This window comes from Drosophila erecta, unplaced genomic scaffold (genome assembly GCF_003286155.1).
Source record: "Drosophila erecta strain 14021-0224.00,06,07 unplaced genomic scaffold, DereRS2 tig00000021-arrow-pilon, whole genome shotgun sequence".
NCBI classification, from domain to species: Eukaryota; Metazoa; Arthropoda; class Insecta; order Diptera; family Drosophilidae; genus Drosophila; species Drosophila erecta.
The window spans coordinates 1,334,461-1,355,736 of record NW_020825198.1 but is presented as its reverse complement, the minus strand read 5'-3'; the positions used below and the strand labels follow the sequence as shown (position 1 = coordinate 1,355,736).

The 21,276-nt window shown below is 48.4% G+C and overlaps 7 protein-coding genes across 13 annotated transcripts; 3 read left to right on the top strand and 4 right to left on the bottom strand.

The window, feature by feature from the left end:
• Window positions 1-23: 23 nt before the first annotated feature.
• LOC6545729 lies at window positions 24-1,468 on the top strand. The gene is made up of 3 exons (XM_001971089.3): window positions 24-162; window positions 218-985; window positions 1,041-1,468. The coding sequence occupies exons 1-3, from the start codon at window positions 154-156 to the stop codon at window positions 1,254-1,256; spliced, it is 993 nt and encodes a 330-aa protein (XP_001971125.1). The 5' UTR covers window positions 24-153; the 3' UTR covers window positions 1,257-1,468.
• A 37-nt stretch (window positions 1,469-1,505) lies between these two features.
• On the top strand, window positions 1,506-2,416 carry LOC6545728 (augmin complex subunit msd5). Its single transcript, XM_001971088.3, has one exon. It carries the CDS (start codon window positions 1,584-1,586, stop codon window positions 2,340-2,342), a length of 759 nt encoding a protein of 252 aa, XP_001971124.1. The 5' UTR covers window positions 1,506-1,583; the 3' UTR covers window positions 2,343-2,416.
• On the bottom strand, window positions 2,335-2,967 carry LOC6545727 (augmin complex subunit msd1). The gene is made up of 2 exons (XM_001971087.3): window positions 2,860-2,967; window positions 2,335-2,796 (listed from the first exon to the last, which is right to left on the bottom strand). Exons 1-2 carry the CDS (start codon window positions 2,894-2,896, stop codon window positions 2,417-2,419), a joined length of 417 nt encoding a protein of 138 aa, XP_001971123.1. The 5' UTR covers window positions 2,897-2,967; the 3' UTR covers window positions 2,335-2,416.
• Window positions 2,968-3,112: 145 nt separating this feature from the next.
• Window positions 3,113-4,847, bottom strand: LOC6545726 (acyl carrier protein, mitochondrial). Of its 3 annotated transcripts, XM_001971086.3 has the most exons (5): window positions 4,741-4,847; window positions 4,509-4,668; window positions 3,739-3,825; window positions 3,519-3,647; window positions 3,113-3,409 (listed from the first exon to the last, which is right to left on the bottom strand). In XM_001971086.3, the coding sequence occupies exons 2-5, from the start codon at window positions 4,656-4,658 to the stop codon at window positions 3,230-3,232; spliced, it is 546 nt and encodes a 181-aa protein (XP_001971122.2). In that variant the 5' UTR covers window positions 4,659-4,668; window positions 4,741-4,847; the 3' UTR covers window positions 3,113-3,229. The 3 variants fall into 3 exon arrangements, with proteins under 3 accessions (XP_001971122.2, XP_015013619.1, XP_015013618.1); XM_015158133.2 differs by lacking the exon at window positions 3,519-3,647 and having other exon boundaries at window positions 3,724-3,825; XM_015158132.2 differs by lacking the exon at window positions 3,739-3,825.
• Window positions 4,848-5,196: 349 nt separating this feature from the next.
• LOC6545725 (myosin-IB) lies at window positions 5,197-16,407 on the bottom strand. 4 transcript variants are annotated; one of them, XM_026977212.1, is made up of 7 exons: window positions 16,220-16,407; window positions 8,696-8,840; window positions 8,510-8,625; window positions 7,987-8,449; window positions 5,661-7,924; window positions 5,502-5,598; window positions 5,197-5,410 (listed from the first exon to the last, which is right to left on the bottom strand). In XM_026977212.1, exons 2-7 carry the CDS (start codon window positions 8,819-8,821, stop codon window positions 5,396-5,398), a joined length of 3,081 nt encoding a protein of 1,026 aa, XP_026833013.1. In that variant the 5' UTR covers window positions 8,822-8,840; window positions 16,220-16,407; the 3' UTR covers window positions 5,197-5,395. The 4 variants fall into 4 exon arrangements, with proteins under 4 accessions (XP_026833013.1, XP_015013617.1, XP_026833012.1 ...); XM_015158131.2 differs by having other exon boundaries at window positions 16,075-16,368; XM_026977211.1 differs by lacking the exon at window positions 16,220-16,407 and adding an exon at window positions 10,295-10,501.
• LOC6545724 (annexin A7) lies at window positions 12,028-12,940 on the top strand. Its single transcript, XM_015158075.2, has 2 exons — window positions 12,028-12,130; window positions 12,180-12,940. The coding sequence occupies exons 1-2, from the start codon at window positions 12,100-12,102 to the stop codon at window positions 12,872-12,874; spliced, it is 726 nt and encodes a 241-aa protein (XP_015013561.1). The 5' UTR covers window positions 12,028-12,099; the 3' UTR covers window positions 12,875-12,940.
• Window positions 16,408-16,580: 173 nt separating the features above from the next.
• On the bottom strand, window positions 16,581-21,132 carry LOC6545723 (probable E3 ubiquitin-protein ligase HERC4). 2 transcript variants are annotated; one of them, XM_026977323.1, is made up of 11 exons: window positions 20,714-21,132; window positions 20,490-20,652; window positions 20,116-20,352; window positions 19,222-19,948; window positions 18,903-19,164; window positions 18,521-18,844; window positions 18,170-18,460; window positions 17,509-18,107; window positions 17,226-17,451; window positions 17,057-17,170; window positions 16,581-16,993 (listed from the first exon to the last, which is right to left on the bottom strand). In XM_026977323.1, the coding sequence occupies exons 1-11, from the start codon at window positions 20,792-20,794 to the stop codon at window positions 16,841-16,843; spliced, it is 3,177 nt and encodes a 1,058-aa protein (XP_026833124.1). In that variant the 5' UTR covers window positions 20,795-21,132; the 3' UTR covers window positions 16,581-16,840. The 2 variants fall into 2 exon arrangements, with proteins under 2 accessions (XP_026833124.1, XP_026833123.1); XM_026977322.1 differs by having other exon boundaries at window positions 20,475-20,652; window positions 20,714-20,794.
• Between the last annotated feature and the right edge of the window lie 144 nt (window positions 21,133-21,276).

Below are 21,276 nucleotides of genomic sequence, written 5' to 3'. Positions count from 1 at the left end.
GGTGGCTTTATTTAAATTTTTAGCTGTAAATACCAAAACCACCAATACAAAATTTTGAAAGTCAAGTAACCCTGACAACTCGATAGGCAAGAGGTCGCGCCATAAGCCTATCGTTCTCAGCTGTTTGGAAGCAAAACAAAGCGGAAATTGGAAATGTTTCTGGTGAGAATAATAAACACTCAAAAGATGCAAAATAATAAAGTGCTGGACTCTCCAGTTCATCAGCCGCCCCACGCGGACGCTGGGCAACCGGATGCAGTCGGTTCGCGAGCGGTTGGGTGCAGACTTAGCCGATCAACTGGACGCTCTACATCGGAATGTGATGAGGACTGGACTAGTGTCCACACAGGAGCTGGAGGAGGCGTTCCGTAAGACGCGCGACATGGACCACAACCCGAATCGGTTGAATCTGCTCTGGCTGCTGGGTATAGTGTTCTTCATCATGGTGGCCACCCCGGTGTTCTTCGAGACCATTTCCTTTCTGCTCGGAGTGCGTTGCTTTCTGCCCAACAACTACTTGGTCTGGGAGGCCACTAGGCCTATTAGCGACTGCGAGTTTTGTAAAGGAGTGAGGGCTCCCCTGATCCTGGCCAATCTCACCATGGAGGAGTTCGCACCGCACGCGTACTCTTCGATGCCCATCATTGTGAAGAGGGCGGTGGCTCACTGGCCAGCCCAAAAGCACCTCAGCTTTGCCTTCATGAAAGAGCTGTACGAGAGCGTCCCGGGAGCTATGGACTCAGATTGCCAGTTTCTGCACTTCAACTCCGATCTCAAGTCGCTGAAGCATGTGTTTTCCATGTCCGCGGAGCGTTCAAATCTTACTCAAGGAGTGCCCTGGTTCGTTGGCTGGAGTGTCTGCCAGCCGGCTGTGCTGGCGGAGCTCAGAAAGCTGTATCCCCGCCCGCATTTCCTGCCCGTCGATGCTGAAATGCCTCACACGGATTTCATTTTAATGGGCTACGAGCAAGGAGCTGTAATGCATGTAAGTAACAACAAAACATCCACAACAATTAAGCCTAATCTCTCAATTTGTGCAGCTTGATTACATCCCACGCCTGATGTGGCAAGCGCAGTTAAGTGGCAACAAAAGCTGGTTTCTGGCCCCTGCTCCTGAATGTGACCACCAGTGCCAGCCCTTCTCCTTCTATGTGGAGCCCGGAGATGCTGTGTTGGTGGACACACGCATCTGGTATCATGCCAATACCATCCCAAAGGGTCAGTTTTCGCTCACCGTTCAGTCGGAATATGGATGAGTGCCACCTTGTAATTCTGAGACTCAGAATTGAATAAACCGAAACTTCAGAAGGTATAAACTGCCTATTAAGATCTCGCGAAAATCGCTCAAGACCTCGATATACATGTAATAAACTTACAAAATAGTGCTTGTAAAAATTAAATTCCAAATATTTTTATTACTGATTTAAAACCAAAAGCCTATGCAACCATAAATGTATTCTTCAAAACAAAAATTTTGCTTTCAAATTTAAACGGCCACCTCTGATGTAATCGATTTTCGATTGCTGCGGCGCAAGCCATTCAAACCAAGTTATCAAAGGAAAAGTGAAGCATAAACAATAAAAATGGAAACGAATGTAGATTTTAGCAGAATTTCTTCCAAGTTGTACAAAAAATTCGCGCAACATGTCAGGAACCTAAAGGACGTGTGCGTGTCCAAGACGGTGATGAAACCGGGGGCCTTTTTCGACAGCCTGCAGCAGATGATGGACGAGGAGGCGGCAGCCACCACGCCCCCGAAGGATCTGAGCTCGGTAGCCGAATATGCGGAGCTCTTTAAGACCTTGGAGGAGTACCCGTCCAACCTGCAAAAGATGCCCAAGAAGCGAGAGCTGCAACGCACCAACTCAACGCTCCTACGAGGAGCAGACGAGTCGGTGGCCATAGGCATCAACACCTCCAACATTTCCCTCAGTCTGACGCGTCTGGAGGAGCAGCGCAGTGCCGTGGACGTGTACAATGACTTTAAGGTGTTCCAGCGGAAACTAACCAAAATCTACGACGAGGCAGCCGCACTGGAGACCACAGAAACCATATACAAGCAGAAGCTGGCGCAGCTCCATGGGTTCGCGCAGCAGCTGGAAAAGCTCATGCCAGCTGGCGGGGAGTCTCCACCAGATGTTTTTACACCTGAGCAACAAGAGAAGCTTGTGACCATCGCCGCCAACATGGAGCAGCTCAACTACCTGCGCTCCAACAGCCTCCAGCTGCCCAATCCCAAAGACATACTGGCCACCAGCAGTCTGGCTCGCCTGGAGATGTTCGTAGAGGTGCTTACCTACACCCTCCACCAAATCAGCAGCTACAATATGGGGATGATTTGAAGATCTCGCTTAGAGAAATTTATTTAAATTATTGTTAAACGATAATACGATAATAAATGCTATAATATTGTGAGCTAGGGGGAATCCTCGCTAGCATACTGCTCCTCCTGTGAACTTATCATCTGGCCTACGGTGTCGTAGAGAGCCACCAGCTTGCGAACGGAGCTCCCAAGGTGCTCCACGCGGTGCCTGTAGGCCAGACAGCCTTCCAGAGCGCTGTATGCCTCCTCCCGCTGGTCACTGCTTGACATGAGAACCTTAAAGTTCTCCAGGATCTTGGACAGGGCCATCTCTGCCTCCGGCCTGAGGTTATACATCTTCTGGGTCTCCGACAAAGGCACATTATGATTCAGGGCCTTGCTGTTGGACTCGATGTGCAACAAGGTGTTGTTCGACCGCTCCATTATCTCGTCTATCTTGGCCAACTGGCGGGTCATGGTCTGCCGATTGGCAGCTGCAAATTGGAGCAATGAGTACCCAACACAGCACTTGTATTGGTAAGTAAGGATGTACTTACCCATTCCCGCCAACATTTTGTCCACAGCGTCCGACATTTCGAATTTTCAGATTGTTTTGCTAAGCAATTAAAGTGACCGTCGCTGGGGAGCTAGAATAGACAAGCCTGCCTAAAACAATCGAAAGATAAACGCTTCTATCGAAATTTGAATTTGACCGCCAGAACCAAAGCACTCGTTTATTTCTTTGGATAGTTAATTTATTAGCTGGTATTCTGCAGTCAATTATAAGCCCTCGTGTACAATTGCTGACTCTTCAAGTTAATTTAACGTTTGGTTTATTGGTTTATTCAGTTGATCAAATTGTATTTGACTTGTTTTCTATTTAAATTTAAGTGTAATCCGTTCAATGGCTTGCATTACAATTACAATTTACTCGTACACATCCTCCTTGTCGGCGACGTACTTAATAATGTCGGCAGGTTTAAGCAGCTTCTCGGCATCAGAGTCGGGGATCTCGAATCCGAACTCGTCCTCCATGGCCATGATGACCTCCACGTGGTCCAAGGAGTCCAGTCCCAAGTCGTTGATGAAGTGCGACTCAATGTTGAGCTGTAATTGCGAGCCATTAGCATTGGATATTCAAAAGTTACATCAGCTTTGTTCAGTTCTGATTTCTGAGGCGACCATTGCACTGGCAAAGGCAATATGTGGCGTTTACCTTGCTGGGATCGATCTTGTCGTAGAGCTTGAGCACAAGCAAGACGCGCTCATTGATCAGCTTCAGCGAGAGCGGCGGTTTCGCCGAGTATCTGCGCACCAATTGCGTTTGCCAGCGACCACGGCACTCCTGGTTTATGGCCGGCCCGAGAAGAGAGGAATGAAACAAATACCGGGTTAGTGGCGCCACGAAGTGGGTACTTTACCTTCTCGGCTGTGACTTTGTCGTAGGCGGAGACAACCTTCAGCACGCGGAACTTGATGTCCTCGATGGTGCTCTTGGCCGAGTAGCTGCGCACTCCGAACTTCTGTGAATGACATTGTCTAATGAATCTTTACTTTCCTAAGACTAATTGGATTGGTAAGTGATCCTGATAAGTGATACGTTTAATAACAATTTATATTATAGGTTATAGTGCATAAAACGTTCTTTCGACCTCTTTGACTTTTTTATAAATTTAAAGTTGATGAATTTCAACTAAATTATTTTGTATTGCTTTAGAGTCTGAATGCAGTGCAAATATAGATATAATTTCAAGTGCGGTTCGATTGTGTATGCTCAAATTGATTAGATACCGCAAAATCTTTTGCTTAGATTTGCGTAGAAACATAATTTGATTGGTAACTAACTGACAACGGTGAAGAGTTCTTAGAAATCACATGTTTTAAAATTTAAGAATGTTTAGGTCACTTGTAGCCGAATTCCAGTGTAGTACTATCAACCGCACACAAGTGCAGGCACCGGTGTTGCAGGTGTGTGTGTGCGATAGAGGAAACAATCATGTTTTATGCAAAACAATATGATGCAATCAAATTGGGTGGTTCGACGGACACATGGTGAGGTTCGTCTGTTGTTTTCGAGATTCAAAGCACGAAATTAATTGATTTGGAACCCTCTGATCTCGAAACCCCGCCGTTTGCAATGAGGTTAGGTCTGCAACTGCGATTGGGGGTCCTGCGAAGGAAGTTGCTCCGCTGGACGATCGCTTACTTGGCTCAACTGGCTGGTCATCGCTGGCATGGCGATCCTGTGCATCATCCTGGAGGCCTGTGACTGGACGAGAACGCCGGAGGCGACCCTCCGTGGGGCCAAAGTAGCCGCCAGTCGACTGCAGCTGCGCGCGATCTGTGTGAACGACATCTCGGTTCTCCTGCAACGGAAACGCACCCGGGTTAGTATCGCGGTGCACAAGTGCAGTGCACGTATTTTGGGCGATATTTACGCTGAGTTTTCAAGATTATGTAAAAGTGCTGGAGCAAGAAAAAGACAGCAAGGTAACAGTGTGACCGGAGGCGTAAAGTGTTATAGTGCTGATCAACTAACGCACGCACGTAAATAAATACTGAAAATACTTAAAACTTGGATAATAAGTAAACAACATTCTCAGCTACGGTCTAAAATGTAATTATCGCCATTAGCCTATTTATTTATCTTAATTTCAGTAGTAACTTCACCTGAAGACCTGCTTAGTGAGTTATGCTCGAATTTAACGAGATTATTTTAAATCTTTCTTAGTCTGGTAGCACCAGACTTTACTTTCGAAGCAAAGTTATCGACTGCTGCCCTTGCCAATCGAGTGGGTGGTACTTTTCGAAATGAAGTAGATAAGAGCTAAGAAAAAATGGCCACGTTTCTACTTAAAAAAAATTAAAGTGAGAGATAAGAACGCAATTCATATACAAATTGTAATATATTTATATATATTTAATAAACAATATACATTTAGTTGGAACATTAGTCATATAAAATCCGAATACACAACTCTCAGACGCTGCAGTAACAAAAATACATAGTTACACTATAAATTACACGAATATAACAAAACAAAGGTCTTTTGATTTAAAGCCACTTTTCTGTAGAAAGTCATAGTAAATTCCTTATTGCGTTCCAATCTGAAACGAAATATTTTGTATGTCAGCATGTCACCACGATAAGGGACGTTTTCTCATGTGGAGTTGGAGCTCCATGCCCCTTAGTACTTACGATAACTAGATGGCCCTTATCACGAACCACTCCGGGCTCAGCGCCCGTCTGGATGTCGATGACGCCGCCCTTGCCCTTGACCACGTTGTGCTCCAACCTGGGATCGAATACAACATTCAGTCAAAAGAAAACCACTGGTATAACCGCTTTACAACTTACGAATTTCTGTCCACAATGGAGACGATGGATGCTGTTCCCACGGTGTCAATGATATACGTGCTGAACTCAATGATGCGCGGAATGATCAGAATCAGGTCGCCCTTGTCCTTTTTCAAATCGAGCGGTATCCGGATGACCATCAGGTCGTCGTTGTGGTTCGTCAGCGTAAAGTCGATCTTGTCCAGCGGCAGGCGGTGCTTCTGCTTGTAGGTCTTCCCGTCTAGGACATAGACAGCCTTGTTGCTCAGCAGGATAAAGCGCTCGCGGGACTTGTAGCCGTGGCGATCGAACTTAGTGCAGAAGGACTGGTACTTAAGCTGCTCGCTACCGAAGGTGCTGGCCACGAAGTCGTTGACTCGCTGGATGTGCTCCTTGGGGATGCGGTCCTCCTGGAACCAGGAGGACACACTGCTCGCGTAGTTGTTCTTCTTGCCCTTGAAGACCTTCTCCGCCAGGACCTTTAGCTCGAACTGCCTCTTCTGCTGCGGCGTCAGTTGCAGGCGGTAGATCCTGGCCAAGTGGAGGCGGTGCAGGCGGTGGAGGATGCCGGATGCCTCCTCGCAGTGTCCGGGGGCATGGGGCCAGCTCTTATCCAGCACCTGGGTGGGCAGCTCCTTGGCCAGTCGGAGTAGCCACATCCGCTTAGCGTTGGCAATAAACTCTTCGTTGAACCCATTCGGGGCATCGTTCCTGGTGATGAAGCCCTTGATGAAGGCACGAATCTTATCGGCGGCTTCCCTGCGCTTCTTGGCCGCCTGCTGGGCCAACCGCCGGCGACAGTAGCTCTGCAGGATGATCACCTGAGCACGCAGTTTCTGGTACTTCCTCCTCTGCATCAATCCCTTCCAGTGGGCCTGGATGATGGCCGCTATTTGATGTTTCTTCTCCTGGTAGGCATCCTCCGTATCGAACAGGGTCCTCGGCCAGCGGATGAAGAGTTTCGTCTCGCCCACCCTGTACTTCTCCTCGTCCCAGCCCAAATCTTTCACCAGCTGCTGGACTCCCGCCTTCGGGCCACCAGGTCCCTTGTAATTGGGCCAGGTGGACTTGCTCAGCGACTTGTAGCGTTCCAGGAAGAGCTCATACGTACGTCTGTAGGCGAAACCAGCTCGCCTCACACGCAGATTCTCCATCAGCCCAAGGTACTTGACCTGGTGCAGCACCAACTCATCGTTGAAGACGTTGGCAGTCTGCAGGTCGTTTGGCTTGATGCAGCGAATGTAGCTCGGCTCCTTGCACATCAGGATGTCCATGAGGTTGTTCAGCGAAGCGCGGAACTGGGTGATAGCCGTCTCGGGACGCTTCAGGCTGCGGAGCTCCTTCTCCGGGAAGCAGCTCCTCACAATGCTGTTGCCAGCCTTGCTTAGGGTCTCCTTCAGATCTCTGAACAGCAGGTCGTTGTTCTTGTCCAGGAACCCATTGACACTGTAGGTGACCTCGCCGGCATAGTGGACCAAGCGGAACTCATCGCGCAGCATGATTTTCTTGATGTGGGCGGGCGCCTTTTCGTGGCAAACATAGTGGTGGTGCTGGGCCAACTTCTGGGTGAGCTTCTCAAGGAAGGTCTTATCCGTGGGATCTCCTGGTCGCAGGCACTCCTCGTCCAGTATGGAGATGATGCCCTTGTGCTTCTCCTCGATCAGGTTGCAAATCACCTTGTTGTCAAAGTACTCCACAGGTATCCACTCGATGCCCTCCCTGCGGTATTCATCCTGCTCCGACTTCAGGGTTAGCTCGATGAACAGCTGCTGCAGCTTCTCGTTGCAGAAATTGATGCAGAACTGCTCAAAGCTGTTCTTCTGGAAGATCTCGAAGCCATAGATGTCCAGAATGCCCATCACATTGTTCCTGGACGCCCGCGTTTCCTTCGCCTGCAGCGAGATGTTGAGGCGTTGGACCAGCCACGAGAACAGTCGATCGTAGACAGCCTTGGCCAAGGCGTCCCTGGCATAGATGGCGAGCTCCTGGTTCAGTGGTGAGGTTACCACATCCCCCCGAGCGTCAATGGTACGGTGCGTTAAGGCGGCCTCCAGTTCGCTGGCATTCACGCCCAGCAAACGAGCAGCGGTGACCACCAGATCCCGGCTGTTCACCTTGGCATTGCCCTCCACCTCACTGAAACCAATGTTTCCTAGATGCAGAATACTGGCCACGATCCCGAAGATCTCGCGCTGCTCCTCCTTGCTGAAATCGATCACAGTGAGGGCCTGCTGGACCTGCTTAAAGCTGTCCGCATCGTCAATGCTCGTCACAGTGCCATTGGGCTGTGGATTAGAATTCGAGGATCAGAGACCTATTGCCCACCCCATCCAGGCTGCCTACTCACCCCGTCCGTGAGGTAGCTATATGTGTCCAGAGCCCGCTCCAGACGCAGTTCCTTCAGAAGGGCCTCGTCGGCACCGGCCAGCAGTTGGTAGAAGATGTGGAAGTTGCGCTCGCCGCCCATTTGAGCCACCACTCGCGACTTTTCCAGCAGGTAGTTGAGGATGTTGCCTCCGACCGGAGCTCCTTTGAAATCGAACTGGATGTCCATGTACTTGCCGAAGCGCGAGGAGTTGTCATTCCGGTTCGTCTTGGCATTGCCAAAGGCCTCCAGCACGGGATTGCTCTTCAGCAGCTTATCCTTGACGCCCTCGACGGTCGTCTGGTTGCCGGAGCAGGCGGCTATGAACTGCAGCACCTTCTTGGAGGCCTCCGTCTTGCCGGAACCACTCTCTCCGGAGATGAGCACGCACTGGCCGCGGTTCTCCTCGATCAGCGAACGGAATGCGTTGTCCGTCACCGCGAAGCTGGACAGGATGGCGCCTTATTTAGGTGGTTCAATGGGACTTGGTACTTTTGAGACTCACATGTGTGGGGGCATCTCGTAGAAGTGCTTGTTCCTGTACGCCTTGACATGGTCTTCGGAGTAGATGGGCAGCTGCTTGTACGGATTCACGGAGATCAGCACCTGGCCAATGTAGGTCTAGGAAGAAGGATATCGTTGCCATTATTGCAAAGGACTTGTAGAGTTAAACAAACTAGTTTTTACTCACATAAATCAGATTCTCCTGGAACCGCTTCTTCAGATTCTCGATGAAAGCTTCTTCGCTCTGGTAGTTCTCGAGGAGCACAAAGTCCTGGACTCCAGCACGATCTCGTTCGTGCAGGCCCGTCTCCATCTTCAGTTGGGAACTAAAACTAAAATAATAGACGGGGGCGTATAAGCATTAAAAGGATTCCTTAACAACAGATCCCCTAGGAAAAGATTAGTTCTCCATTGTGATTTTGTGACTTCTAACTTCCTGGGAAAATCCTCCTCACGAATCTTATCTTTGAGGAACCTAATCTTAGTGCCCAGCTGAAAGGGTTGCCGTGTTTAACAACCTTGATTAGGACAAACCTCTTGAAAACCAATTCAGAAAAGCCCCTGCGAAAGGCGAAAGCCGAAAGATAAGATTTTTGGTAAGCTTACACAGTTCGCATTTTAACAATTTATTTTTGAACAATCCTGCGGAAATGAATCAGGAAAATGATAGTGACTCGTGAATGCGGTTTTTGTTGATCAATTCGAAATGATCTCATCAGACTTATCCAGTGATATTTTATATGGGACCCAATAGAAACCAATCTGTTGTATTTATAGAACCATAGAAATAATGGTGGGCAGGTGCAATTCACCTTATCAATGCCATATTTCATGGGGCCAGGGAAGTGGGTAAGTGCTAAGAGTTTGCTTTATTGGACGACTGCTCCAGTTGTGCTGATACGCGGCGGGTAAATCCATAAAAGAATTGATTATGCAATGGATTGGCCAATAGGCCAGTGGGCTTTGTATCTTAAGAATACCAGTCTAATATCTGTGGGGTTAGCTACTTTCAATGCATTCACTAGGTCACTGAGGCACAATTGCACATCTCGAGATGCGTCTATTCTCTCCGTTGCTACCTGGCCATGTTTATTCGGTTCTCCTTGTTCCGGCTCAAGTACTAGACTAGACTATTCCACAACACTAGTGCACAACACCACTGATAGCTCCAACTGTCGAATCTCTGGAGGATGTGTCAGATTCCGCGCATATTCCGCCCTTTGACGGCTCCGTTGGCAAACTAAACCGATCCGCTGGAAGTTGAGGCGTTTTAACCATCAATACTTCTCTTCTCCACATATCAATCGGCCTCGTCGGAATTTGTGTTGTTTTAGTCGGCACATTTATCAACGATAATATACCTATGGCTGCGATGAGGAGGGCCATGTCGCCAATCAGTCGCCGATTAGATAGCGCCTTTCGCGAATAAACTCGGGACCCGATTTAGGAGACCATGACAGAAACACAGCACAGCAAAGAATTCCGGAGCGGGTGTATTCCGAGGTTCCAAGTACCTGACATCGCGATAGATCTTGGTCGTATGCGTCAATCCTCAAATAATGAGTACCGTCTCCATGCTGAATCTCGGGACTGTTGCCGGGAATCAAGTGAGTTTGTCATTCTAAGCAACTAATTCTTTTCAGTTGATTCATAAGCTCAGCCAGCAGTGGCTATTCCACCCAGTTTGTTGGCTTTAAAATCGTGCAGACAACTAATCAAGTATTATTCTTGATGATTTACAACCGATAATACCCAAAAACTTTTTCTAAATTTCAGCACAGCTTACTCTAGGTAGTCCTGCGTATCCATTATGGCACAGATCAAGGATTTGATTTCAATATACATAAGTTCCTTGCTCTTGTGCTCTCCCAATGCTCTGCCTCCAAAACTAATTCGAGAATAAAAATGATCCGCAAAATCTAAATAATAACTTAATGCTTCGAAGATTTTTAGATGACTGCCGCGCTTTTGGGATATTTCTGAGTCAGAGCTCAGGGCTCAGAACTCAGAAATCAGAACTCAGAGCCCCGACTCAGAAAAGTGCTATTAGCACAGTGTTATCAGCTATCAGTGCGCTAAATAATAAGTCATTGCCGAATGAAAACATTGTAAGTACACACACTCGATTGCAATTGCCTCGACTATTGTGTGTTTCCATCAACTCCGCGCCACTTGGAAGGGGTTCGCTTGGGGGAACTCGAACGAATGCCTGACTAATTGCGAAATGTTTGCCGGGGAAGACTTCCTAGGAATTCTCGCAGAGACGGCAGACACGTCCCAGTCGTGGAGACGAGCTCGCCGTGATTCGATGCTTGTCACATAATTGTTTAATTGCACGTAGGACAGATGGCAGTGGTTAGCGATCATATATGAGTACATCACCCATTTGCAGTCATTCCGCACTCATTTAGCACCTTTGACAGCCCAACGGTCGCCTAAGATTATGCTACGTCTGTTTAAGGTAAGGTACCAAGTGGGAAGGCAGACAGTTTGGGATCCCCGTTTTGGCACGTCCATATGATAGCAGATAACAGATACCAGCGGGATTCTACATACCAACGTGGACTAGGTGTCGGGCAAGCCCACAGATATTTGCATGATTAGATAAACCAGCCAGGGATGTTGGTAAACATGCAAACATATATGAGTAATCAATTGAATCGTAAACTCTAATGAGTAAGTAATTAAAATAGTGCTCTGCAATAAGCAGGTTTCTCCCTAAAGTCGTTGACTTTCTCTTGCCTGGGGGAGTCGCTTCTATCGGCTTGATCTACGCGTTCTTTAATCCCCATTCAGCTGGCTAATAGAGTGGAGAACTGGTTTCCCGAGCCAGAAATACTCCACCGGGTGATGTAACAGAGAACTCCACTTTTTGTGGTATCCGACGAGTCGTAAACATGTCTGCGACACACGACCCATAACGGAACCCAAAACCATGAGTTCCTAACCCATTAATCGCACACCGAAAGAAATAGTCCAGTCCCAAAACTGGGAACCAAGAACAGAGGCTGATTTGCTTTCCAGCGGGAGCCAGAAATAAATTTCAGCAAACAATGATAAGTCGCAAAGAAGGAAGGAAACCAAAGATTATGGCAGCGGATGATAAACTGCGTTCAAGGACACATATTTTTAAAGAATTTGTGACCAACTCAAAAGCTTCGCGAAATATTTTTCTTCAGTGGCACCGCGCATCTTTATATGCATACAAATAACGTCATATATCAAATAGCATTATCGCGGGATATTGAACTCTTCAATTCATTTGGGAAAATGCAGGGCTGGCAGAACGATTATGGAAGTGGACTGAGAAGTGGAGGGATCCCACAGAGCCCCATATGCAAATTAATGAGCGCAGTTATTAGAACGGTGCTTGATCGATCCGAGATCGAGCTCGAGCTCGAGATTGAGTTGGAGATGGAGATCGAGATGGAGATGTTGATGAACAGAAAAGAAAGAAAGGCATCCCAAATTTGGGCCACTGCATGGGTTATTCTAATGAGGAAACCGGGAACAAGCTGTGGGATTATCAATGATGCACCGGGTATAAAAGGGCAATGCAGCTGCAGTGGTCAGGTTATTCCGAGAGAGATCATGGATCGAAGTGTGACTGCGATTGGTTTGGGTGAGTACGAGCTGTCGGTTGTCTAGAAAGAGGGACACATCCTGTTCAGTTATCCTGCAGCTGCTGGCCAGCGGCTTCTGCTTCCAGGAGAAAGCGCCGCTGCAGACAAGCCTGGTCACCGGACAGGCCAGGAACGATAAGCAGCAACAGGTGCTGGACGATCCGCTGGGTAGTGGACGCGGGATCGACGAGCACCTGCTGAAGACCATTGGTAAGGGCGGCATCAAGCTGGTGATGTCCTCGGGAGCCCCGCCGACCACCCCGAAACCGTCAGTACAACACCATTACTATTATCCACCAGAGGAGCAGCAGCACCCGCGGCAGTATGGCTATCCAGCGCCCTGGTCGGCAGGACCGGGCGCCTATCCGCCGCCACCGCTTCGTCCTTGGGGCCCACCACCTCCACCCGGACCTCCTCCGCCAGGACCTCCTCCTCCGGGCCCCTACTACAATCCCTACTACAATGGCTTCAACTACTACGGCGGATACGGCGGCTATGGAATTGGGGGCTTTGGCTATCCTGGCTATGGAGGCTATTCCGGCTTTCCCTACTATCCCTTCTATCGCTCCTCGACGGCTGGGGAGGTCGATAGCCAACTCTCCGGTACCGATGGACTCACTTCCGCCGCCATTCCTGGCGTTTTCCAGGGCAGGACCGTGCTGTCCCACCAGAACTTCCTCGACGGCAGGAGCAACGCTAACATTGTGCCCCTCTATCACCTGCTCCAAATGGCCAGGGCTTGAAGTACTGTAATCCAACAATCCCTGTCTAAAACGGAATAAACTGTCTACCATATATATTCTGAGTAACTGCGTGATTCTAACACTTAGTTATTCGTTCATCATCAGGCTAGATTGCAGCCCGACTGGATAAAATCGCTCAACTGAAAGCCTGTGATAGTAGAAACAGAATCGAAGAAAGGCGAAACGGAGAAGGTGTTGCTTTCCATCCACTCGAGATCGGCGATTACTCAAGCCCTGAGAATAGCTCTGCAGATCATCCCACTGAATGGATCATTAGAGTTAGAGAAGAACCCGGCAAAGGCCGCTGACCGAGAGGAGCGATGATCGAATTCGTTCAAACGAGCGTCGTCGTCATTTCTCGCACCCGCAAAGACTGGAAATTAAAATTCAAGCTGGGCAAACTTATCGAGCCGGTTGCAAATGCGCGAATCTGGACGCGCGGCTGCTGAGTCACCCGCTTTTGGGGACGCGGCTTCTGGGCTCGAGGAGATCTCGAGGAGATCGCGACCGGCATTGTGACGCATGCCAAGTGCCTGGGTCTCGATCTTGGTCTCGCTCTCGGTGTCGGATAACCATTAAGTATTAAACAATCACTAGGGCCCGCTGTTTTCTTAGCTCACTCCGAGCCATAAAAAGCGTCAACAGCTGAGGCCGATCTTGAACGCGATTTACTGCCACTGCCACGGCGATTGCAAAAAAGTAAAAACTGCTGAAAGAGCTGCCAAAAAAAGGTTTCGTTTTGGCCCCTCCTTCTGTTTTGGCCGCTTAAAAACTGACTTTTTGCCCGTACTCACGTTGAATAAGAGTTTCGACTTGGGGCTTCCACGAAAAGCCCTTACTTGGCACTTCACCAAACCTGAGCAAATCCGAGGTGCGATGTAATTGTGATCCCAACACGAGCTGGAGCTCACTCCTCCGTCGAAAGAAATGGAATGGAGTGGAAGTTCTGGCTCCGGGTTCCTGGTACCTCGCCAATCGAACTTCTTGACAAGTGGGGATTTTTGCTATACTTGTACTGTGTCGTACACTCGATTGAGTGGGGCATATTGCCACATTGCTGATTATCGCCTTACGCGGGTGGATTTGGGAAGGGTACAGATAACTGTGGATAGATCCTTCTATATGTGTATTTCAGGAGGTGCAATTTCTTTAAGAGATACTCCACTCCTTGGCCTATCTTCACTGCTCTACTCTTCGTGACACATCTCCCCATTCATACAAGAGGGTACCATTGGCAGTCGACCATACCTCCCCGTCTTTCGTGGAAAAGCGATGTACTACATGGCCTGTTGTGCTCTTTTGTCGATTCAACTTAATTTCCGTATCTTATCTTAGTAGACATAAATGAATGTCATAATGCAGCTGGATAAGAAAAAGGGAAAAGCACCCTGTTTGCATTTGGACCGTACACGATCAATATCATATCAGTAAAACTGGTTGAACCCAGCGAGCAGATAACGCCACTGATTCCGATAAGAGAAAGTTCAAGTTTGTCATCAGGCCGCGATTTCGGCATTTTTGAGGTGGTTGTGGGTGTGGGTCGATGTGTTCCCAAGACCCGGCAATACTACATTCCATGTATTCCATAAATTATGTATATTGCGTAGAGTCAAATCAGCACATGACAGGGCTGGGCGATAATAAATATCGCAATTACCCGAACCAAAAGGCGTGCAATTTTACTTCCTCCTCCGGTTCTTCGTTTGTTCTTTTGGCCTTTGTCTGTTTGGCTGGTTAGTTGGCAGAAAGCTGGCATTACATCATTAACAAAATTCGGCTTTCTGTGATCCGCGTGGTTTTCCAACTCGTTTCTTTTGGGTGCCAAGTGTGAGGCAATGACATTGGGGGCAATGCTTTGTGCACTCGTAAAAAGGTGTTCTACAATCGCCTCTAGTCTAGTTTCAATACCATACGTACTTTACGAGTCCGCAGACCCCAGGTATTTTAAGACTCCGGGTATTTGACAATGGTTTGCCGAGTGCGGAGTTGGTTTTTGTTGCGAGCTTGTGTTTGAACAGCTGCCAGATTTGGCGAATCATTTGGTTTCGTTTTCAAACCATTGCAGTTGGTTATTTTTAAGCAGCTTATTGCCGCTGTTTTGAAAACTGGGTCAAATTAATGGAGGGCCGTCGCAGTGTGGAAACGAAATTGAAATTTGATACAATTTCAATTGGTCGGCGAGTGGGCAAGCGGCGGAGGGGGATCTATCCCCCAAGCTACGTCGTATATCCACCGCGGAGTGACGATTACTCATGGCCAGCGCATCACCCTCCGCCACACTCATACGCCCTGTTGACCCTCCTTGTATGCCTTGCCTGTTTGTTCCTGCTATAAAACCTGGGCAAACAAGCTCATCCCCATCCCCATCATGAGCGAGGCACACAGACAGGTGAACCCCTGCCATAATACACATGTAGGAGTATATCCTCGTGGACGACGTGGAATGAAGCCCCAGGAAGCGAACGGAGGAGCAAGAGTGGTGGCGAAATTGAGGTGCCGGTGCCTAAACGCTCGCTTTATTAGAGGAGCATCACCATAAACCAGATCTCTGCGAATGCGGTAGCTGGCACACTGAGAGAAGCATCCGCCCGTGGCAGTTCCTCACATGCTGATAGCATGTGATTGGTGATTGGAGAACACCAATTATGTGGGAATATGATAATGAAAGTTGTAGGGAAAGTAGAAACTGACTAAAGTATTTGCTTTTATGAATTGAAATAGTCCTCAAGGAGCGTTTCTCGCAGTGCATTCCTGCTTTTGCTGCTCTTTTGTGCCGCTGTAGCTTTTGTTGCGTTTGGTGTCCAAGTTCAAATCGTGCAAAGGAAAGAAAGCAGCGGAAGACGCTGCAGATCACGACCACGACCACGGGCAAACCGGCAGAACCGCTTTTTTTCGTATTTTCGTATCTTTCTTTGCTAACTTTTTTTTAGTTATAAACTCATGTGCGCCGCCTGGGATCGCTGGATTTGGTGGCCGGACATTTGTTAGCTGTCAGGATATGCAAAAGTTGCGATGGTAATTGATTTTGTAGGCCATCTCGCCCCGTTCGCGCGGATTAAGAAGTTCGAGCCGTGGCGAGATGGGCAAGCGATTGGCACGCATGCAATTGCAGACTAAGTGAGTATGTACATAAGTAAGTACCCATAATTCCACAAACTGTCGCCCGAAGTCGTTACTTTTTTGTGGTCGCGGTGCTCTACCTGTTTGAATTTCTTTTCCGATGCGGGTACCGTTAGCGTGACCCGGGAAGGTGACGTTTGGACAACGTTTGTTGGCGTTAGCAGCGAACTGTGCTCGTTGGTGGATAATTTGGAAAAGCGGGGCTAGGGCGGCACATATGCGTACCGTATTCGAAATCGGTCGGTTAAAGTCAAGCAGCGCACGGCCAGCGCATGCAAATGAGCATCCGAAAAAGTTCTCGGCAGCGAATAAAGAAATGAACGAGCGAATTCCGCACACGGCCGCGCACCTTGCCAAAGTTGAAGTTGAACTGACTTCGACGGCTTCGATTTGCCGCCACATTTCAGACACTCAGCTGTGCGGCCGGCAGTGCTGCCAACTCAGCGCCTTTTCCGCCAGAAGCGGCTCCTGCCCAAGCTATCGTTATCGGATTCAAACATAGCCGTTACAACAACAATAACTTTAAGCACGCATTTTTCGCAATATCTTTTATTGAAAGGTGGTTAAATAACAGACATTGTTCAGGTTTTGTTCTCAGACTGATGCACCAACTTTATTTTACCTCCTTGGCTTCCTTCCTCTCCATAACAATGCGATACTAATAACTAGTCTAGAGTTTAAAGCTATAACACAACATTGTACTTGCTGATTTGATCGCTGATAAATGTGTGTACCAAGTGTGGGTTGTCTTTGAAAGCAGCTCGATTGAAGAAAATCCGAAAATGCGCGAAGCCATAGCTTCGGAAAATACCTGTAGTTAGAAGTCATCGTGGGAAGGGGTCCGAATCAGACCAGGCTGAAGCCCTGCGTCTGCTGGATGGCCTGCAACAGCTTGAACTTGAGGCGCTCCTTGGTCTTGTAGCGCGGCAGGTCCAGCAGATTGAAGCAGGTGTGTGCCACGGGCAGGAATCGTTCGTCCGGGGTGGGTTTAATGGTGAGCTGAATCGGAATCGGTACTTTTAAGAACGCACTTGGCAATGTAAGTAACACCTGACAACTCACTTTAAGGGCCTTCATGCCCTGGATGGGAATGCGATCGCTGCCAGTTAAATAGAGGAGGAAACTCTTCTTTTCCGCCTCGGACAGATCATGAATGACCTCCCAGAACCATTTGATCTGCGGTAGGTACACGGATAAAGCCTGGTAAGCCGATCTTTAGTTTACAACTCACTGTGTCATCGCCCGAAGTATAGCCCTCGCGGTACTCGCAGTTGTCCTGCAGCGCCTGCCAGTCGTAGTCCTCGTTTCCCACCACCACGGCCATCAGCTCCTCCGGCTGGAATATTTGAATCACCCGACCAGAACATACCTTCATAAAGCCCTTGTGAAACGCAGTGTAATGCAGCTCGACGGACTTGTTGAACACAAAGTCGACATACAGATCCACAAACTCCTGCCTAAAGTGGTAAGCTAATTATCACGGGTGTCTCAATAGAAATGGTTACTACACCCACTTGTTTTCCAGTGTTACGGCTACCTCATTGCCGTTGGGCTTAAGGCACTTCGTCTCCGCCTCCCCGAATACATCCCGCGATATCTCAAAAGTCAGATCAAAAACTTCCTTAAAATCCTCGCCCTGGTAGTCGAGTAGAGATTGCATGGAGTTGGCCTCCGGAGGAGAAAGCTGGCGGAGATCACTGAGATCCACGGGCTTATCCAGCAGCTTTTTGTACAGAGCCAGTGGAAATGGCAAATTGATGATGGTAAAGTTATAGATGGCCAGACCGCAGAGGACGCCAATAAGGAAGTACATGTTTTCCGTCTCGAAGGTGAGATCTGCAAACCAGAGTAGACGCGAGTCCTCGTACTCTTTGAACATACCATACTTGGGATCGAGTAGATCCTTTAGCAGCAGCATGAAGAACTCTTTGCGCACGCCACCCGCGTCCTCCGCCTCCTCGTCCTGGAACTTGATCTTCAGCGGCTTCTTAAGATCCCTCTGCGAGTAACGCTGCAACTCTCGAAGGGAATCCTGCACCAGATTTTCCCGCGTCACGTTGAGCACGATAAACTGCGAGATGGGCATCCCGTAGTTGAACAAGGAGAATGCTTGCTGGGTAAGGGTAAAAAAGTATTTATCAACTAATAAATTATTTCTAGGCGTCATTAACCCACCATGGTAGCCGCATTGGCCATGGCAGAGTGCATCTGCAGCGCCTGATCAGCTTGGAGCAATGCTGTCTTAGCAGACTGGTCGAAAATGAATGAATAATTGCAAATGCTGAATTCGCTGGCAGTGTCGACCATGATCCATTTAACGTACTCCTGCAGCACATCTACATAATCCAAAAGATCAGGCCAGTAAAAGCTTTGATAGTCTAGGCGATCATCGCGCAAGTTGTTGATTTGGAAGAGTGTTTGCATCAGTTTAAGAATCACCTCGAGCTCAGTGTTATATGGCAGGAACTAAATTAAGAATAGAAAATTGTTTGGCACAGGTATGACACTATAGTGAAACCTAAATACCCTTTCACGTCTCTCGGCGCTGGGACTAATGGCAACCAAGCCCATTTTGAAACTTATAATATGGACGACTACATGCAAGCAGTTCTGGACAAGGCGCTCAAAGTATTCAGCCGGTGTTTGGGCCAGCCACTTGATCAGCACTTTTCGTGGGTTCTCTGTTAGCTTAAATATGGCATTGGCAAACGGAATCTGCAGTGACTTGTAGTGCTTGGAGTTCACGAACTCGTGGTAAAGTGGTAGTAACAGATATAATCGCATGCTCTCCACATCCGCCGGTGAGTTCACCAGCGAACCAACTAGCTCATTGGTTATATTGTCCCAGATCTACAACAATGAAGTGATTAACAAGATACAAATGATGCTTGTAATGGCGAAAACTTACCACCTGCTTAATGCTTTCGTTTTCCACAACGCGCAGATTGTCGAATGCCAATTGGGCTGCCTTGAGGTCCAATCCATGGTTGCGTGCCGAGCAACCAAAGTGTCTGTCGTGATCCAATAGGAAGGAACCATTCCAACAGGCCTGACTCTTAAATATCAGTTCAATAGAGCTCAGGAGATCCATGTCGCTTTGATCGTCTTGCTTGCACTGAGCACATTGCTTAGTGACTTCTGCTGTTAGGGATAGGATCTGGGACTTGGGTCTGCAAAGTAAATATAATCACTAGGTTGTTACCAAAATAACACGCTTCTATAAATACTTGTAGTTTCTGAAATCCTCGGGGGGCACCTTTTCCATAAACAATGTTGTGGTCACAATTGACTGATCCCCACCTGAGAAAATCTGCCGGATGACCACCGAGACCTTTGCATCTTTGGATTGCAACAGGGCTGATCCACTGGGCGACACCCAGGGACCGATGACCACCTGCGGCAGCATCAGGCTCTTCGTACTCCTCGTGCCCAGCTGCCCAGAGCTACCCAAGCCGAAGGCATAAACCCTGCCGCGCGATGGAACCAGCGCCAGAGTGTGGCGATTGCCACAGGCCACCTGAGTGATGGTGCTGCCCATTAGTTCCATTACCATTCGCGGTAGCATCTCATTCGAGCTAAAGCCATGACCCAACTGCCCATAAGCGCCAGCTCCACAGGTGAACACCCCTCCCTCGTTGGTCAGAAAAACGGAGAACTCATCGCCGCAGGCCACAAATCGAACGCCCAGAGTGCGCAGCGTTTTCAGCTGGGTGGGATATGCGCGGTTTGTTTCGTCATTCAGTCCAAGTTGGCCGCAGTTGTTTCTCCCCCAACCGAACACCGCACCGGACTTGGAGATGAGGAACGAGTGATTGCCTCCACAGGCAATCGCGGCCAGCGGAATTCCCAGCAGCGTGGTTAGCCGAAGGGGATAGTTGCAGTGCGTCAGATCCTTCGGGGAGTTCACGCCCAGCTGCCCGTAGATGTTGGAACCCCACGAATACAGCTCGCCACCTAGAAGAGTTAAGCGCTATATCCTATGAGTAACTAAGATAAAAATGGTTTAGTAATTGTTGGGTATTATTTTGCGAACGTATTATCTTATCATGTTAGCTATATTTGATTGCGTTTTTGATTTATGTATCAATTATCAAGTCAATTAATCTATACTCCATACTTACAGCTGGTCAGCGCCAAGCTGTGATTGTTGCCACAGGCGATCTGCACCACCGTCTTGGAGACCAGTTGCCGCACAACCTTGGGCAGCTGCATGATCTCCTTGTCGGTTGCATGACCCAGCTGCCCGCAGTCGTTGTCGCCCCAGCTTAAGACTTGGCCCCAATCGGAAAGTGCCAGTGAGTGGCGGCTGCCGCAGGAGATCTGGATGATCACATAGTCCTGCAGTTCGGGGATAAGCACTGCAAAAAGTCGGCCGTGCGGGATTTAGACTCGATTCGCACCAGTGGAAGTTGGTGAGTTGGGTGATGAGGTGAAGTTAGTGGACAGTGGATAGACAAGACGATAAATGAAGATTACATACGAAATGGCGACATACGTGGCCTTTTGGTGGGCAGATCGTGTCCCAGTTGGGAGTGGTCGTTGCTCCCGCAAGCGTATACTTTTCCATTGGCGGTCAGAAAGAGGGTGTGCCGGTGTCCACAGGCGACCTGCTCTACAGCGGTGTCCGGTGTCCAGGGTATCTGACTGGGTGTGAGGATCTGCCAGGGATCCAATAGTAATCTCAGTGGGCCTATACCAGAAATTCATCTATATACATACCTGTTCATCCTCGATTCCGCCGAGTCCCAATTGGCCATGCGATGTGCTCCCCCAGCAATAGAGCTCTTTGCCAGATGCCATTTCTCCGGATCCGGCCTCCAGCTACTTTGCTTTCTTGAGTATAGTGATTTACTTGGTGCTACGAGAATTTTCGAGAATGTTCCCAATTGTTAACTGCATTCTTTTGTGTCCACTTGCTCGCGATTCCGATTACTCGGCTCATGCCTCGTCAAGCTGTCGATGGGTGTGTACTCCGAATGTGGATATAATCCTAAATCCTATTTTTGCTGGTAGTTATCCTAAAACGCCCTTCTACTGAAATTTACGCCTTCATTATTGTTCTAGAAAAATAAAATATAAAAACTCAAAAACCAGCAACAAAAAACCAACAAATAATGGTGGCGATGCCAACTGATTGGCAAGAGCCACTTTGCCCACGTTGGCAGCGCTGTAAATGGATTCAAGCTAGGGCTGCATCGCTTGCGAATTTTAAAGCTCCACTTCTAATTGATTTACGATCGTAGAATTCTCAAGAACTTATGCTAAACATCAAGATCAATCCG